The following is a 20406-nucleotide window of genomic DNA, read 5'->3' as shown; positions in this document are numbered from 1 at the left end:
TTTTTGTTTATTCAGTGGTTTACAGATGTCAGTTGGTAAACATATTTTCTTTCTCACTTATTCTTGTATTAGAACAGTATCATCTTTGGACATTAAATCAGTGAAATATGCATTGTAAAGGCATTGTTTCCGATAATAATAATGGCAAAGTGATAATAGCATGAGCACATGGTGGCTTCTCTAAGTCAAACTTACGTGAAGAACATGATTTTTTCTATAAAATTTACAACATATAAAGATGCGATTTCTATCACTTATGATTGATGAATGTCGATGTATACGGTCATGCAAATGTAAGAGTTTAGTAGATTAGAAAGTAACCCACTGAAATACATAACCTGATTTTAAATATATTACCTCCGACAACTTCTCTACACCACGAGTTAGAGAGGCTTTCATCAAGTCATCATCATGTTTTCTTGACGCAACCAGAATATCATCATTAATCGGATTGATCTGAAAGGCGAATAATTGGCAATCTTCTCGCATATGGCAAAGTTATTTTTATCGATTCAGTTATGTTACTTGTAGTGATGTTATATCTATCACCTCTAAAATAAGTTTATGCCCACTTATATACCATCAACACGATCCAAATATGCATGAAAAGCTGGATTTAACTCTTTTGTCGTTTTGAAGGTTACTTGAAAGTTAGTTAACCTAAAAGATTTGGGAGGGGGGGGGGAGTTTGACAAACCCAACCAAATCACGCCATGTGTACCGTAACAAGATGTTTTATATAAGTGGTACGTGCAAATTCTCATGCTTGCCAATGGATAGACCACTGCAATAGTTTTCCCTATTGACTTGTGCCTATCAGAAATTAATGTCAATCTTTTATCATCGGGTATCACACGGCTGAGTTGGCGGAAAAACCATGTCCATGATTCATCATTTTCTGTGTCAATCACAACAAATGAAATTAGAAGTATTTGAAAATTAACATCATGTGATGTTGCAATGAGAAACATTTCTTTGTATTTTCCTTGCGAGAAAACACCATCTACCACCACAACTTTCTCAAGCCAATAATGCTAGCGTTACAAACAAGGAATAAGTACTTAAATCTATATTCTGCATCAACTTCCAGTCCAGTTAAAGTTCCAGGATTTGTCATTCTAATCATGTATAGGTAAGTAGGTGATTCCTCGTATCCACTCTCTAAAGAACCCACTACGATATCTCTAGCAATTAAGTGTATGATGAGCTTTCTAGTAATCCATCGGCGATATACGATAGACACCAACCCATTTAAAAGGAAGTAAGGTCAGAAAATACAGTAAATCCGTTGCAAAAATGTAGTCAATTAACCTTTATTATGAAGCTCATGTTCATAGCACTAGCAACATGACGTGGCAAAATAGTTGGATCAACCCCACCAATATAGTCTTTGTACAGGAGTCCAAGAATTTCAGAAGTAGCATGTCAAAAACGAGATGAACGTTCTATTACATAGCAGGAATGTTTGTGGCTCTAAGCTTCCACGTACATCCTTTTATCCAACATTTTACAAAAAGTTTATGCGTAGATTTTTCCACATCAAAATAGAAATGTTGGACAACTGAAAAAATCTTTGGACGTGTTTCCAATGCATCTTTTGAATCAAAACTTTGTCCCACGTCAAATTTGAAGGAGCCAAGTCAAACTTATTCTGTGGAGAATATCTTTCTTGTGTCTTTATGATACAGGCTGGAAATCAGGATTGGCAAGATGGATGATGGAAGCTTGATGGATCGGCCAAATATATGATCGGATGGGCGATATGAATGAAATCCGAGATGTAAACTTGAAACAAATGCAAATGCAATGAGATGCGGTTTATACTAAGAACAAAACAAGATAAATAAACAAAGGATAGGATGATCGAAGTGGATTGAGATGGTGCTTTGCTTGCTGGATGTGTATCACTCTCAAGCTTGGCAATTGGGTGGGATGGACGAAATGGATTGATAGACACCACAAAGATCTATGGAAGGAATCTTTGATAAGTCTGGTTGCTCTGGAGCTGTTTCTCACAACACTCTAAAGACTTAGAACAATACTTATAAGAAAACTAGAAAACTGAATATTTCATAATACTTTCAAAATGGGTGATTTTCATTGAAGCAAAGACTAGAACTTTATAGGTTCGACAAAGACAGACCCTAACAGTCATAAAATGATAAAAGGAAACAAAATAACTCGAACTTAAAGTCTCGGAAGCAAAGGCTTTGATGGCTCCATGGAATATAGCCGTTATGCTTGAATTTCTTTCTTCCAAAAGAGAAACTTGTGAAGACTTGTATCTTGATAGCTTCTGGACGTGGCCATGATCTTCAAGCCTTCCTGAAATACTCCTTGGTCTCAATAAAAGAGAATATGGTCGTTGGGCAAAAATCTGTAGAAACTCCTCCAAAGCATTTAGTGTAAATGTTGCCATATATGGAATGTTGATAGAGAGAGAGATCCGCCTGATCTCCTAGGTGCTGGTGAAGCTAAGGATTTCTTGGATGTCTTCTGGATGGTTTAGATGATGTTCTGGCTTCCATAGATAAGTTTGGGTCGAACCAAACTGAAGGAGTAGAATACATTCCTTAAATAATATTGGTTTGGCCAATGTAAGCAAACCGGGCCTCTCTTCTGGTCTGATTGGGATCCGCCTGATCCAGTGTAGTCTGGTACATCTTGGGGCTCCTAGACAAGCTGGTAATGACTCCAAAACGTTGTAGCTTTTATGGCTGGGTCATTGATGAGTTATGGCTCCAAGTGTAAATGTATCCCAATAAGGAAAGTTGTGGTTAATGAGGATCCTCCTGATCCTATGGTTGCTGGTGCATGGAACGGACTTGTCTGACTCTTCTGGATCACTGGATGGACTTTCTGAATGTATAAATTGATCTCTTGGTCACCAATGTCTGGTTTGAAGCTGATTGAACCGGTCATAAAATGATAAAAGGAAAACAAAAAAAACTCGAACTTAAAGTCTTGGAAGTAATTGCTTCCAATTGAGGCAAGTGTAGAACTGGTTTAGCCAGTTCTGGAGATTGGATCATAATTTCATAATTCTGTGGCCATTTGTCCTGATATTGGGCTTTCTGTAAAACTGAGATATACATCTTGAATCCTATGATCGGCTTTGGTTCAGACCGCTTTTTCTTTGGGCTTGAATCTTCTTCAAAAGTCTGGTACTCGCAGATGGACGGGTTGGGGAACCTCTGGTTTGTAAAATTCATAACTTCTTCCTCCATGAATATTTTCTTGTAATTCTAAGCCTCATTGATTCCTTGATGAGTTATACTTCTTGTAAAATTTAATTCACGGAAAAATACCTTTTGGTTGTTGAGATATTCACCTTGAACTGAACCTCTGTCGACTTTGTCGACTTTGTGAGAAAGAAATCCATGAAACTGTGTACTGTTGCCTACTTTCACAGGAGGTGTATCGAGGTTTTGCTTCAAGAGAGTGCATTTTGGCAAAAGGTACGTCAGTTCTAACTCGTGTTCTGCAAAATCAACTCTGTATTCCTCAAATATGATTTCCACAAAATCCTCATATCTATTTCCTCATTCGCAGCAAGGAATTTGCTACTTTGATCATTAACCACTTCATTCTTTCAACTTTCCACTCTCCACATACGAGAATGATGTGATGTGATCCATTTTTGTTTAATAAATAAATCAACATTATAATGAGCCACTTTCAAGGCTCCTAAAGGTGTCCACGTCAGCGGTTCCTTTATATTTGTGGGTCCCATGTCCGGTTTGGTTATCACGTTTTGTTTAGTTATTAAATACATATGATTTACTGTCCGGTTTGGTTATCACATAGATATGATGAAGACGATTCGTTTGGTTCTGTTGTTCTTCTCATTTACATAAAGTCACTCTGATATTTTTGATTCCGTCTCTTTCCTTATATCGCCAATCGGGAACAAGATCGAGATTGAAAAAAAAATCATGAGAAAAAAAGGACATGGTTGTGACCAGTCGTAGCTCTTCATCTTCCAGACGTTTCTGTTCTTCTTCTTCTTCATCTCTTGAACCGTCTTCATCATCTCCACTCTTTACCAAGCGATCTAAGGTCAAGATCGATACCGCTATTGAATATGTACGTTAGTTCTTGTCCGAATCTGAGTTTCTTTTACTTTTGGTTTCAAATCAGTTTTTTTTTATAACGTAGGCGACGGTGGAAACGGCGGGGTCTTCATCGGCGAGCGAGGTTCCATTGATAATCAAGGACCGGTTTCGGATCCTGGATCGGAATCTGGAGAGCTGGAGCTTGGATCCTCTTATCCGCAAGATATGGATGCCGAGAAGCCGATGTCTGTGATGGAGATCTCTCTTGAAGCCGACACCAACCCTGAAACTGATGTCTTGCCGACACCTACAATACCAGGTTTGGTGGTCTGTCTCACGATTTTGTCTGATTAACCAGTGATCAGTTACAGAAGAGGGGAAAGCAGTGACATGGAAAGTAACGGTAGAAAAAATGATAAGTTCTACTTCGCAGAGATCAGTGAGCGTTCTTCCGAGTAGGCTCAAACCGTGTTGGAGAAAATCTACAGCAAGCACAAATGTCCTCCCATAAACGACGAGTCGAGGCAGAGACTTCCTTCGATCCCTGCGGAGTTAGCTTTCGATTTGCTCAAGAAAGCTTTTAATTCCGGGTGATGTCCAACCTCGACCGCTTCGTCCTCTCTAAGCTTACGATTACTATTTCAAGCTCTCCGGCAAAGCCTCAAGGTAAAGTATCAAAAGCAGAGTCTTTCTATTGTATCATTTGTAATTGACTGTGATTGTTGCTCTGATTGTAGAAGAGATATCTGTTGTTTCTTTGAGAATACAAAGCTATGGTGAATCTCTGCACATTCTTCCTCAGCTCTTAGCTTTGAGTGAACTTGAGTTTAACAAGGCATTCCTGGGTATGTGTTTGTGCCTGCAAGTTTTCTACTTTTCTTGTCATCAGTTTAATCTATTTTAAGTGATTAGTTGTGGTAAGAGTTACCTTTTTGATGTTAAACATGAAAAATTTGGGTCAGGTTAAAATAACTGCCGAAGAGATCCAAGGATGGAAGGATTTGTCTATAGTTGCATTTGAAGTTGCGGTTTGGGAACACTTGGGAAAGGATTATTGTTCCCCAACTGACCGTAGATTGGTATGTCTGCCTGATTTTGAGTTCTATTTGGTGGATTGACAACAAAAGTCTACTACATGCATATTTTTCACTGTGGGGTCTTACATGCTTCTTCTGTTTCTTCAGTCACTCGATTGGGACACTGGCAAGACTCATCATTACTACCAGTGTCATGTAGCTTCAGATGGAAGTTACACGTTCAAGGTTCATTTCACTACTCTTCAACTCTTATATTTTGTGTTTGCATATATTCCCATGTTGCATGTGTACTTTTGTGTTGAAGCAATTCTTTTGCAAGTTTCTATCTTATGTCTATTACACATAGTAGCTTGGTGAGGACAATAGAGTCCTTGACTCGATGTGCTTGTAGACAGTGTTTTGACAGGGACTTCTTCTTGTCTCTTGAACCCGTTGGAACATACTTGCAAAAGGTCTTGGGTGATGATAATGTTTTGACGGTCGTATTTGAGGATCTCCAGAAAAATTCGTCAACTTGTAGTATAGACCCTTACTCTGCATACAAAAGGATTGCCAAGAATGGTATCAAGATTGGGTTACGCCGTTATCAATTGTTTGGTGGGTCTCTTTCCTCTCTATTTTCTGTTCATGTCACAACACATACTACACTTCTTCGTTGTTAAATATTCTTTATTCTGGTGAATAGTTTTCAAAGATGGTGGAAAAGAAAAAAATAAGAAAGACTTTTCTACAACAGGAGTTAAATGCTACTTTATACGCACAGACTCCACATCTGCGAATGATCCAAGAAGTTCTTACATTTTTTTGGGAAGTCAATTTATGAAGCTCGCATGCATTTTATGCACGTGCACACATTGCCATCTTCAGACAACTACATGGTAAGGTACTTCAGTTTCTTCTCTACGTCTATTTGATAACTTTTTCTTTTTAATTTGAGTCCCTGTGTGTTTTTGTTGATGCTTCAGGTTTTCTTTGATTCTGTCAAAGACTAAGAAGCTTGAAGTTGACATGACTGGGATAACCTTCGAGATTATTGATGATATTCACTGCCATGTACTTTGTTAATTCTTTTGTCTTTTTGGGAACTCTGTCTTTAATTTATGTGTTTGTCCCTAAGAATAAGTTTGGTTTGTATGTTTTTTTTTCTTTTTTTGAAAAAGGTCTGTGTTGACAATTATATTAGTGCACTTAGTAAAATACAAATAGAGAAAAATAATTTTATAACTTAAAATTTACTTATAGCTTAGGATTTTCTCAACTTGAATTCTCAATTACGTTATGTGTATAACAAAGTAAAGTTTCATTGAGATCATCACCTGCAGAAATTTGAGATAGAAGAACCAACAACCATGTCAACAACCCCGCGCTTGCGCGGGGTTAAGCTGCTAGTAAAGATAGTAACAAGGATTAAAATACTATGAAAGAAGGCAATTTGATAATGAATAAAAGTGGGATGAAGGGGACGACAGTTACAAACTTTGTATAACTTAATTCTAGTTTTAATTACACTATATAAATCAACCAGATTCAAAATTAAAGTAAACCGGATTTAATCCAAGTCGATTTAAGTTTGGTTTACTCAAACCCATAATTTTGTCTAAAAATCTGCTACTTCGTAAATACAAAAGTTTATCACAAATTTAAATCGGATATTCAAAATCTGCCATGAAAAATAAGTCTAACACAAAAACTATCATTTATGGCAAACTAGGGTCGGCCCGCCCTACGGGCGAGATATATTTTACTTATCATATATATAGCTATTTAATTTTATCATATATATAGCTATTTAATTGTACATTTTTTACGTGTGTTTTGTGTAAGTTTTTAGAAAAGAAGTGTATAATAACGATTTTAAGAATGTTAGGATGCGGAGGAATTATGATGTTAAAATTAAATATATTTTATTTTGATGTTTGTGTCTATATTATTAAGTTGTATCATATAATATATTATTGTTTGAGTGGATGAGCTGTAGGTGGTGAATTACATAAATTTTAAACTTATTGATGTATATAATGAGAAAAATGAATAAATTTAAATTTTATTTTTCTTAAATTATTTAAATAGCATGAGAATTTAAAATTGATTATTTAACGATATGCATACTTATTAATGTTTCTATCAAGTAATCAATGTCATCCAAACTGATTATGATTTTTAAAACAAATAATATTGTTAATTGTTAGAGTGTAATTGATTGTTGTTTTATTTGTATTTGATGATTTTTTGAATAATATTTTTGTACTTAGGTTTTATTATATAGATAATTAACTTAAATTTACCATAATTTATTTTTCATTTACTCATATTTACCTTACTTTTTTAGTTCCTTTGTTTGATATGGTGGTTATGAAGCCCTCTAGATATGGTGGTTTGCCCATTTTCAATATCAAAACTTAGCCTTAGTTTTCATTTTTAAATACCTTCAGCAACTCGTCAAATACGAAAGGTCAGACATACAAAGTCATTCAACATAACACAATATGTACAAATGACAATATGGAGATCATAATTTACCTTTTAAAACCAAGAGAAGCACGTCTTCAAAGTGTAAGCGTATATTTACAGAGGACCATGACTTGTCTAATGTTATAGCGAGTTATATATGCATAGTAGGTCTCACTCGGAAATCTTGATCACTATTTGCTTCACATGTCATGAGCCAAAAAAGATATTACACCAATACTGTAGATAGTTTTATAAAATTAAGTGTTGAAACATAACTTTCAATACGCAACGTAAGCCTAAACCATTGGGAATAACTCTGCCCCAGCTTGAGCGAGGTGTAGCAACATAATTCAGAACTAAAGGTTGTTCCTTTTCTTGCTAAACGTAAACAGAGAAAAATTAAGTGTTGAAACATAACTTTCAATACGCAACGTAAGCCTAAACCATTGGGAATAACTCTGCCCCAGCTTGAGCGAGGTGTAGCAACATAAGTCAGAACTAAAGGTTGTTCCTTTTCTTGCTAAACGTAAACAGAGAATGCAAGTTTGAAATTCTATTTTAAAGGCCAAAGCAGAGACAAAAAAGAGACCTAGATTTACAAAGAGGTAATGTATTTTTAGATATTCTTTTTTTATGGAATATCAAAGACTAAAGTTTTGGAACAACCAAAAAAGAAGTTTTGGAACGAAGGAATACATATTAGATAATAATCTTTATATATTCATACACATGTCATAAAACTTTTTAATACCAAAATGATACTCCAGATCTTTTATTATAGAATCTCATATTTGATATATACGTATGAACATATCTATATATATCATTAGAATATGATGATGTCTCTTCTCCTCTTCTCTTCCATCAATATCGCCGACACAATTATACGCTTACGGCGGAGATTTATTAGCATTATCTAGCCCCTACTCATGCATTGAAATATAAAGCTTTCAGATCTACAATTTTATTTAAAGTCTCTACCATCAGATTATCGGCTTCCACCAATGAAATAGCCATAGCTTCTTCTTGCTTGTTGAGATGCTCTTGACAGCGTGATCAACGGAGAATGACATCAGTGAAAACGGACGTAGACGGTGACGTTACAGCGGACAACATTCAAATTGGCGATCAAAACGGATGAGGTTGCCATCGCTGGTTAGTGAATCTCTAAGGATTATAATGCTTGAGAAGGAGAAATTGATGCATCTCAACGAAGCTGGCTCTGTTATTTATAGGTGTAGAATCACTATCATGGATGAAGAAGGGTTGTATTGAATGCGAGGTAGTGGAAGGGTTATCTGTAGCGTTAATGAGAAGGGTAATTAGGTTGATTGAATGCAGTCGTAAACCGTAATGCCGGACTGATCAGAGGCGGTGGGGTGAACTCTTAATCGTTACTGCAACGACGCCGTTAAATCTTAACGCGAGTAAGTTATTGTCGATGGATTTCATTCTATGTATGTGGCTTCTTAAGATATATTTTAAGGCCCAGTTAAGATACATAGCCAACTTAATTAAAGAAAACAAAAGGCCCAAAAGTTATCGATTTTGCATAATCGTTAATGAAACTGTGAGTTTTAATAATGGAAGACGTATCAACCCATCCGCTGCCAAGCCCATCTAATTACCGTGAGTTAATGAAACGATGTGTTTTGTCTGAAGGGGACACGTGTCGCGACGACAGCCTCCGACTTTTTGACGTGGATGCTGAGGTGGCGTGCCCAGGAGAGAGATAACTGTATTTTATATATAAAGATTGAATACTTCATTCGCCAAACAAATCCATAAAAATTTGTTTCAAATAAAATTGGATAATTAAGCTTGTGGTATTAAAATCAGACAATCAACTCTGTCACAAGTACAAATCTGCCATTTTTATGAAAGTCGTCAACACACTTTTGACAGATTTATTTCCAAATCAACTCACAGCAAATTCCTTACTTATAATTTGTTGGCCAAAAGAACAGAGGAGACGATTTTGTAACATCCTAAAATTCAGCAAGCCCAATTTCCTTTTATTTTAAAAGGAAAGTTAGGAGTGGATATTTGGGTATCCATTCGGGTTCAATTCAAATCTATTTATACTTTAGATTTTCGGGTTAGAGATTCACTCAAATAGTAATAAATTTTGATGTGGTTTCAGTTTGGATTTTTACGGGTTTGGTTTGGGTTCGGATACCCACTTAGATTATGTAAAGAAATTTAAACATCTAAATATACCTTGAAGTTAGGCGCTCCAAAATCTAAAATAAAAAATAATATACAATATATAAATTTGAATAATGTATGACCAAAAAATTAAAATTAATATATAGATTGGATTGATTGGAATATTTAGATGAAGAACCGGTTGATATTTTAGGTCCTTATGGTGTTTTAAGTATTTTTTTTTTGCTATTTAGGATAATCTAATTTGGTTATTTTGGGATATTTTCAGGTATTTTGGACAATTCCGAAACATTTTTAAGTTTTAGATATTTTGGAATATTTTAACCCAAAAGGCCATGTAGGAGATAGTAGGATTTTCCCTCTTTTTCTTATAGATAGGAGATGCTTCATTTTTGTATTTGATCTTAGGACGTGTGAAACTAGTGTAATAAGTCAATTCTAAGACTAGGAGTTCTAACGTCTTGTATTCGATCTTAGGACGCGTGAAGCTGGTGTAACAAATCAAGTTGATCTTGATTTTGTTGATTTTTCTATTTAAAAAGATACTTGTAAGTTCGCTTTAAAAGAAACCTAATAAATATACATATTTTGTAGAGATAATTTCTACTGTACTTTGTGTTATACTTCTTGGTATAATTCTTGCATTTACAGAAACTATTTTAGATGTCTGGTGTATCTAGATATTCTTAGACATAAATGATTATATATTCATAGAAATGATTCTTAAACCTCCAGATTTTTGTTTTAGTCATTGTTGCACCTTAATACTTGTTCTGTGTACCAGCAAGTTTCCTCTCAATCTTTTTTTAAACAATTATTTTACCCCCTAACGACCTGAATTTCTTGTTTTTGGGGGAAACTAATAAAGACATGTGATTTATTTTTCCACTAGTCTGAGAAAATTCTAAGCTACCTGACTTTGAAAGTTTGAAGTCACACATTCACAAAATACATCTTCTTAATTATTCACCATTTTACCTCAACACAATAATTAATGTATTTATATAACAGAACCATAGTATTATATGGATACCCTTTGTAATACCTTCTAGCAGGGGCGGATCCAGAAAATAATTTAACATGGAGCACAATATATGTATACATATATATTAATTATAAATTAATTTATTCATTAAATTATATGTTTAATTAAATTATATTATATTTTCTAAAATTACTTTTTTTAATATATATATTTATTTTATACAAGTCATATAAAAAGATAAACATTTCTTTATAGTGCTAAACATTTTTCAGTAATATTAAAAAATAGATATTATAATTTTAATATGACAAAGTGTATTCATTTTAGTTGTTGTGTAGTTTAAGTGTTGAAAAATATAAATTGATAGACATAATTGTTAAAATAAAACTTAAATAAAGTAACTTTTATTTTAGAAAAGGTAAAAACCAATATTAAAGAAAGGAAGAAAAGAAAATCCTTTCTATTAGATAACAAAAACAAAAGAGAAATAAACATTTATTTTATGAAAGGGTGACTAAATATAACAAAGTGTGTAAAAAGAATCTAAAAAACAGGAACATGTTCACGGGTTCGAACTTGAGTTACATGGAACACCATTCAACCATTTAAGGGGAATAGAGCTTGATAAGTTTCATCTGTCTATGACTTTCTACATGATTACTTATAAAGTAGCATGTGGCACGTGCCACACCTGCTGCAGGCTTGGGTCCGCCCCTGCCTTCTAGTGTTGTCTTAGCTGATGAACTCGCAGACTCTGCAGCCAATCGTTTTAGCTGAACACATGACCGAAGAGATAAGTTTATTTTAATGATATACATAATCAAATCATTTTCTAATTCTTTTCAACATACACCACCAAATAATAGAAATCGAAATGTTACAAATACGCTCCGGCCCCCTGATAGTAAGTATCTTATTCAGCATCCTCTTTTCATATCCCTCTTCTTTAGCGACAATAACTAGTTGCAGTTTAAATAAACCTATGATCATTATCCTTGATAGGAGATTTCCTTTTACAAAATTTCTCATTCTGCAACGCCTTTACTTACCTACCCAGCTACCCTCTCACATATCAATTAAACAGTTACCATAATTCTTAGGAAAGATATCGGTTTTGTTTTACAAGTATTTTTCCATCTTTTTTGCTTTTCGGTTAAACAAGAAGTTCCCAGCCACCATAACCTCGTCGCCCCCTCATACTGGAGGCAAGTAGTTCCCGTCCAAGCAGCAAATCTGAGAACTGGATGCACACTCTATTTTTTGTTTCAACCTTCCTTTGTTGATTTTAACACACTCAGACATAGTCACGTAGCTTATGAGTGAGATTAAAAGAGAAGGTGTGACAAGGTAATAAAAAAAACGTTACTGGTTTGAATCTTCTTTAGTTGCTGAAAACTTGCGGTCAACTTAACAATTAGTCCTTATCGTTCATCCAATTAGTCTTTCTCTACATCAGTCCATTTCCCTAGTAAATGAAAATTTTGCCTTATTCAACACTCCACTGTTTGCCTCTACATCAGTCAGTTTCGCTGGTTAACTTCTGTAAAAATAGAACATAGATTTGAGATTTTTTTTTCCTGAGGAAATTGCCAAGCACCTGCTTAGAAGTCAATAAAAATATAAAACAATCTTATCATATAAGGAAAAAGGGAAATTAGGCCAAGCAGCTAAGAAACAAAACAAATTTAAAAATCTAACCAAAATCCCCCTCTCTCTCTTACATCCTCTTCCTATCTCTCTCTACTCTACTCCTCTCCCAAAATCTAATTTTTTTTGGGTTATTTACCAAAAAAACCCTAAGGAAGAATCCAACTTCCTATAGTCCAAGGTGTGAACTCGTTTTTTTTTCTATAAAAACAATCAACAAAAACAACTCGCTTAAATCACTTCCTTTTTCATTGTTTACTAGTATATTCAAAGTCTTTGTCGCAAGAGCATTTCCAACTCCACTCTATTTTTCACTCTAAAATAGAGTTTAGAGTAAAAGTACTTCAATGATACTTTATTTCTCACTCTATAATAAAATGAAAAATAGGTTACTCTAAATATAGGTTAACTTGTTTTTTTTCATCACTCTACTTTTAACTCTAAAATATAGCACCATTAGAGCAAACTCAAATTTTATTATAGAGTAAAAAATAGAATAAACCATTAGAGATAGTCTAAGACACATAAGTCAAAAAGAAACTTGGACTCGTATAATTAATAAAAACTCCAGAAAGAAACTTCAATATTAATAATGTGGAGGGTTTGTCCAAAAGACCGAAACCATTGTTCTTGGCTTATCATTGTAGCTGGATCAATCATTGAACAAGTCTAACCAGATTTTAAAATCTAGTTTAATTCTTAGTTAAGTAACTATATAACTATAATATTACTTTTATAAATTTTTATATTATTGTTAAAATCTAAAAATGATATAAACTAGAATGAAAACTTTCAAAAGCAATATAAAAATATAGTAAAAACTAATTATTTAAATAGATATTAAAAACAATATAAACTTTTCATAAAACTTTTGAAACTTTATAATTTTCTTTAATTTGAATTTGAGAAACCGGGTTTTAATATAGAACCCGAGTTTGACCGGTTTTTAACCATGTTTGCCTGAATAACTAAAATTCGGTTTCTAACACAATCCAAAACCGGTTAGAACAAGAAATCAGTGTCCGACCGGCCTGGTCCAGTTTTCAGAAGACTGACTGAAACACAGGTTCTTAGCCATTTTCCTTCTTACAAAACTAAGACATTCATTAATTATTCTTTCTTCACCATTTTCCTATTGACACCTCAACACAATGATCATTCTGTTTCTATCCCTTACAAATTCTCTGTTCTACAGAATCATATGGATACTCTTTGTGATACCTTATTGTGTTTCCTCAGCTGATGAGCTTCACAGACGCTGCAGCCAATCATTTAGCTGTGGCGATCAGACAGATCTCTTTTACCCTTTCTGGATACCTAGCAGAGTCGAATGCGGCCACCCCGACTTCCAGCTCCAATGCAGTGAAAGGTTTGCAGAGGTTAGCATCTCTGCCGTGAAGTTCAGAATCTTAGAGGCAAACTCTACCTCTCGTGTCATAAGACTCGCCAGGTCAGATTACATCGGTGGTTTCTGTCCCCAACACTCAATAAATGCGCAGTTCAACGAAAACGTCCTTCCTTTCGTCCCTGGCACCGATAATCTGACAATTTATTATGGATGCTCACAAAACTTTCCACGGAGTTTTCCTCTTTTAGTTGGAGAACTTGACTGTGGTGGTGATGATGAGAAAAGTTACTATGTGACGACAAACCTCTCGTCTCCTTTACTTAGCGAGATTGGTGGCTTTTTAAACGACTTCAGCGGACAGTGCAAAAGAAACGTCAGTATTCCTGCATCTGGACCGGCGTTGATCACACTGCAGAAAAATACAACTCAAGATAATCTGAAGAAGACTCTTCAAGAGGGTTTCAACGTTGGGCTTAACCATGAATGTTTGATGTGCATAGCCTCTGACGGTGCTTGTGGATATAACCGGATCTCAAATGAATCTATCTGTCATTGTATACATCAGACGTATAGCCTTACCTGCAGAAAGAAAGGTAAGATATGTTTTTCATATCCCTAAATATTCTTCCATTGACCCACATTTTGATTGGATCTTCCCTAAATTCTTACATCAATTCCGTTACAAAGAAAGAGCTGATCTAAGTTTTTAGTTTCTGGTAAAGAACAATGTTTTCTCTTCAATTTGAACTTTGAACTGACCTCTTTTTTGGCGTCCTTCTGTTGATGCAGGCTTCTCTGCTGCCGCAAAAGCAGGTTCTTACCTTTTTAAGGCAGTTGATTTTATCACACTATAGGCAACAACATAGACTTGCAATGAAAGTTGTTGTTGTTGTTGTTTTATTGGTCTTAGGAATGGAAATTGCTTTCGGATTGGCACTGTTATTTCTTATAGTAGGGTGGCTTTGTTCCATCAGGTGCAGAAAGAAGGCACATGAAGCTCAATACACAAGCAAAGACATCCCAGTAACAGAGTAAACTTCTTATGAAAACCTAGCTTCTTTTTTTTTCCGGTTAATCGAGTACACTTTTGGTTGGTGGTCATCATTTTATTCTGTCTTATCAGCAAGCAAAGGAAGACATCATCACATGCTCCTAGGAAACTTAATATAAAGGCCCTTATTCCAGTGAAACACTATAGCTACGTGCAAGTAAAGAGAATTACAAAGTCATTTTCGCAAGAGGTTGGGAAAGGCGGATTTGGAACCGTGTATAGAGGAACCCTTTGTGATGGCCGCAAGGTTGCTGTGAAGGTCTTGAAGAACACAAAGGGTAATGGTGAAGACTTCCTCAGCGAGGTTGCAAGCATGAGCGAAACTTCTCATGTCAACATCGTTACCTTGCTAGGATTTTGTGCTGAGGGTACCAAAAGAGCAATTATTTGTGAATTCTTGGAAAATGGAGCTCTTGATAAATTCATCGCAGGCAATAGGTCATCAAATATGGAATGGACGAAACTATATGAGATCGCATTAGGCGTTGCTCGTGGGCTCGAGTACTTACACCACAAGGATTGTACATTTTGACATAAAACCGCAGAATGTACTCTTAGATGACAATCTTTGCCCCAAAATTTCAGACTTTGGCCTTGCTAAGCTCTGCGAGAGGAAAGAAAGCATCTTGTCACTACTGGACATGAGGGGCACGATAGGATACATTGCACCCGAAGTGTTTTCAAGAGTGTATGGGAGAGTCTCCCACAAGTCAGATGTCTACAGCTATGGAATGTTGGTTCTTGAGATGATAGGCGCAAGGGCCAAAACATCAACTGAAGACACTGTAAGTTCAGTGTACTTTCCAGAATGGATCTATAAGGATCTTGACAAGGAAGACAATATAAGGCTTAATGGGAATGGAATCATTTGTGAAGAAGAGGAGATAGCAAGGAAGATGACATTGGTGGGTTTGTGGTGTATTCAATCTTCCCCTTCAGATCGCCCACCCATGAACAGAGTGGTAGAGATGATGGAAGGGAACCTGGATGCTCTGGAATTCCCTCCGAGACCTGTTTTTCATATTCCCCCAGCACTTCTTCAAGAATCTTCTACGCTTTCAGAGAGTGATTCGTTTTACACAGAAATATGTTCCATGAATGTCGAATAAAGAACCTATAAATCACAGAATATGTATATACTCATTCATGACATTCAGTATAATGGAGCTTTTGTTTCTTCTACACCTCATCTGGGATTTGTCATGCTAATTACTTTCCTCCTGACTTCTCCAACCCTGTGGCAGCTTCCTCTGCTTGTTTTTGGCAAGTGATACAACAAATTTTCTTCAGCCAATTAGTACGTTAGCCATCCAAATCAAAACTTGTGTAGATTTTCCAGAGCCTATCACTTCTCCATCATCACTGGTTTCCATATGAGAGAGAGACTGCTACAACATTCAATTGGACACAGATTTCTGACAGCTAACTGCAAGTTGTCTTGGTCACACAACCTCTATCAATTAGTGTCCAAGTCATCTGGATAGTAGTCAACATCCATAAACAGAGAAGCCATCTCTTGGACCTTGTTGTGTATCTTTCTAGAGAGTCTGTGAGACGTGTCATTCCTCATGAACCTATGAACTTGACCTTGTAACTCGATCTGGCTATAGCCTGGATCTTTTTCAACTCCTGCATTCTCCATTCTCCTCCTAACCTTCGAGGCAGCTTCCAACAATCCACAGCTCGCGTATCCATTGGCAAACACCACGTAGTTCCCACCGTTCGTTGGGTCCAACTCAAAATATCTAGTAGCCGCGAGCTCTAGCAGCTCCACATTCCCATGATTCCTGCATGATCCCAGCAAAGATCCCCAAACCGGAGCATGTTTCTTGCACGGTGACTTCATTATAAACTCGTACGCCTCTTGTAGCCTACCAGCACGCCCTAAGATATCAACCATAGCTGCATAGTGTTGTCCCTCAGGCTCAATCCCATAATCACTCTTCATGGAATCAAAATGCTCTCGACCTTGATCAACCAAACCTCCATGGCTACAAGCAGTGAGAACCACCAAAAACGTAACAGAGTTGGGTCTGCAGCCCTCTTCCTTCATCTTCTCAAAGCATTTCAACACCTCCGAAACTTGTCCATGATACCCGTATCCAGACATCAACGAGGTCCACGTAACCACGTTTCTATCTAAAAACTGATCAAACGCTTTGTACCCATCAGAGACACTGCTGCACTTGAAGTACATATCAACAAGAGCACCATTGACTATAACATTCGACTTAAGACAAGTCTTTACCATCACAGCATGAGCTCTCATCCCGTGTTCCAGCGACGCTAAAGCAGAACACGCTCTAAACACGGAAGAAAAAGTATACTGATCCGGAACTAAACCACAGTATCTCATATCGTAATACATAAAAAGCCCTTCTTGTTCAAGACCCTTCTTAACACACCCTGAGATCATTGCGTTCCTCGAGATCAAACACCTCGACTGCAAACCACGGAAGAGAATCCCACCTGTTTGAAGATCCCCTGACAAGGCGTAAAGTATCAACAGCTTGACTTTCAAATACTCAGTCAGAGCAAATCCCACAACAACCATGTGAGCGTGTACTCGTTTCCCTTTTGTGTATTCACGCCTCTCTTTGCATTCCTGTAACAGCATAGAGTAAGTATCGGACTCGAGCTGTAACCCGTTGCTGCGCCATAACAGCCCAACAGCTTCTTTCAACCTCCCAGTGATGCAAAGACCTTGTAGTGTCTTGTCAGGCTGCTCTTTCTTTCTGTGATGCTCTACCTGAAAGCTAGAACATGTTAACAGGTCAACACCAAACTTTGTTCTATCAATGAAAGCTTCACACTTTATAGTATCAAATAAACTTTGTGATGGTAAACCTGGGAATATTCCTCTGAGCCAGCATGCGGCGGAGTATCGCCGTCGCTTTGCCGGAAAACTTAGAATCGGAATCAGACTCGTTCCTATTTAACTCTAGAGTTGAAACCGTCGAGACACTTGTCATCGTGAAGCCTAAATCGCGCAAAAGACGGGAGATTGAGGAGGAAGAGAAGCTGATAAAGGAAGAATCTTTTATTAACGTTCTCTGTTTTGAAACCAACATTCCCGAGGAGATGAGGAATGAGAGGAGAGGGCTTCTCCACATGAAACTAAATGATGAGCTATCGATCGTCTCCGGGAGAAATTGCATTCCTTACATTCCTCGATTTCTCTAGGGTTCAAGCACAGGAGAAAAGGGTTTAACTCGATCTTTATACTGAGTATAAGAAAATTGTACTGAAATGTATAAACACAAGTCAAGATGGCCGAGTTGGTCTAAGGCGCCCGCTTCAGGTGCGGGTCCGAAAGGGCGTGGGTTCAAATCCCACTCTTGACAACTATCATTTTAGTTTTTTTTCCTCATGATCCTCCTCCACACCTTGTATTTTATAGCAAAGTTATTAAAAAAAAAGAATCTGGTCTATTTAAGAATCACACCGTATAAAAGATATGAAATATTTTTCCTCCTTAATCCAAGAATTTACTAATTTTTTTTAACACGTTACTAAATTTTGTTTTAGTAATGCCAATTGGGACTTTGCTTTTAGCACTGCTCGTTTTTCTTTTTATTTTATCTGATAAAATATGTGACAAACAATTGGTTGACATTACGTTGTAACAAAGAGATTACCGTCTTTTATTGTGAAGCTGAACGTTAATTTAGCGGCACCAACTTCCTCAAACAACAGTTAAATGAAGTTCAAGTGTTTGACATATGCGCATCACTAAGCTGTGATTAGTTCCATGATGTTTGACATACACATTTCATATATATTGGATATTCACGCTAACTATCCCTTAAATCTACCATCCTTTGATGAAGTTTCGTTGGGCTCAGTCTCAAACCAGCTAATGCCGCACCCTGATTCTTTGGCTACACGTGTTGCAACCCTACTCCACTCCACAAAACTTTGATCCTAGCAGAGGAGACCTATGAAGAGGCATAATCATTGGTCGTTGAAACTTAGTAAACTGACCATTTTGTATTTCAAAATATGACATAAAGGCCAAGAAAAGCAAAGGACATGAAGTAGAATGAGAAACATATTAGATGGATGGAACTGAGAGCGAACACGCATAACTTGTTACTAATCCAAAAATACTAAACTACGTATAATAGTCAAAGTCTGTTTTCGTTTAAAGCACATACAGAAGACAAGAAAAAAAAAAGAGAAGATGATAAAACAGAACAAAAAGAGAGAGACGAGTTAAACTATATCTATATTAGTAAAACTGGAGTACTTTTTTGAGATCCTCTTAATTTTTTTTTAAATATTACAACTATGCCATTGAATTTTAATTTTAATTATATAATTAGGGAAATTAGTTAGAACTACCAAATGAATTTTATGCTATATTTTTCTTTAAATGAATTTTACATATATTATTAATTCAATGATTACTCATTAATAACACATCAATAAAAGAAATTATGTTATATATATTTCCTCCATTATACTAACATATCTTACTAAAATCTAATATACTTACCATTTAATAGAAACTAATCTATATTATTAAAACTGAAGTACTTTTTGAGATCCCTTTAAATTTTCTTAAATATTACAACTGTGCCATTGAGTTTTAATTTTAATTATATAATTAGGAAAATTAGTTATAATTACCAAAAAAAATTTCTGCTATTTTTCATAAATGAATTTTACATATAATGTTCATTCAATGATTACTTATTAATAACACATCAATAAAAGAAATTATGTTACTTATATTTCCTCAATTATACTAACATATCTTACCATAATATAATATCATCATCATTTAATAGAAACTAAATTAGGCGATATAAAAAAAATTCTTTTGTTTTCAAATCGCATAGAAGAAGTCAAGTTAGTTGTACACTTATCTTAGACCAACTGTGTGTTAACTTTTTGAGAAATATGTTAAGAAATGAAAAAGAAAAACAAAAGCTAACATAAAGGAAATTAGTTGTACATTTATTTATATGAAAACTCAATTCACTATGCACAACAACTTTAGATGTTTATATACTAACATTTTGTACACTAACCAAATGAATAATCCAATTAAAAAAAGTTGATGGATTTAAATGGATTTGAAATTTAAAAGAGATTGGTTAAAAAGGAAATGTGTTTAAACAAGATGGATTTATCTATTTTAACATTTGTAACAAAATAACAAAACTAGTTTGGATTTTTACAACGTAAGATATTCCACACTTTTTAAGTGCAGTTCAAAATCTAGTTTATATACTATACATGTTTATCTTTTTTTTGTAACACTACATGTATATCTTATACATTTATTATGAATTCCTTGTGCAAAGACTTATTTTTGCAACTCAGAATTTGGATGACATGTTGTTCATATATACCAATAATAGCCAGCTCAAACTATTGCGGTTTATGACTATCAACACCACACAACTTTAGGATAAACAGTTGCTTAATTACCGTGTGGATAAGAAAAAAAAAACCACTAAACATTACTACCATTTGTTAGTGACTTGTTCTTATCCCAAATGTTTACCTAAAATTAATCCTCGATTGCTGGATATTAGACCACTTGTTTTACCTCAAGTTGTTACTGTTACATCTTTATCTTTCCACTTCTAAATTTAGAATTTGAACCTGAATGTCTCATCTATAAATACATAAGACTTAACTTATTACTGTTT

At 35.5% G+C, this 20406-nt stretch overlaps 1 protein-coding gene, 1 non-coding gene and 2 pseudogenes across 2 annotated transcripts; 3 read left to right on the top strand and 1 right to left on the bottom strand.

Annotated features, from left to right (window-relative positions):
* Positions 1-4648: 4648 nt before the first annotated feature.
* On the top strand, positions 4649-6310 carry LOC125593207 (annotated as a pseudogene).
* A 4825-nt stretch (positions 6311-11135) lies between these two features.
* On the top strand, positions 11136-15925 carry LOC106446350 (annotated as a pseudogene).
* LOC106446359 (pentatricopeptide repeat-containing protein At4g16470) lies at positions 15779-18935 on the bottom strand. The gene is made up of 2 exons (XM_013888068.3): positions 17591-18935; positions 15779-17499 (listed from the first exon to the last, which is right to left on the bottom strand). Exons 1-2 carry the CDS (start codon positions 17899-17901, stop codon positions 16200-16202), a joined length of 1611 nt encoding a protein of 536 aa, XP_013743522.2. The 5' UTR covers positions 17902-18935; the 3' UTR covers positions 15779-16199.
* On the top strand, positions 18007-18087 carry TRNAL-CAG. The gene has a single exon. It is a non-coding gene; the product is annotated as a tRNA-Leu (tRNA).
* Positions 18936-20406: the final 1471 nt, after the last annotated feature.

This window comes from Brassica napus, chromosome A1 (assembly GCF_020379485.1).
Source record: "Brassica napus cultivar Da-Ae chromosome A1, Da-Ae, whole genome shotgun sequence".
Taxonomy (NCBI): Eukaryota; Viridiplantae; Streptophyta; class Magnoliopsida; order Brassicales; family Brassicaceae; genus Brassica; species Brassica napus.
Note: the sequence above shows the minus strand (reverse complement) of the source record. Positions and strands in the feature narration are given on the sequence as shown.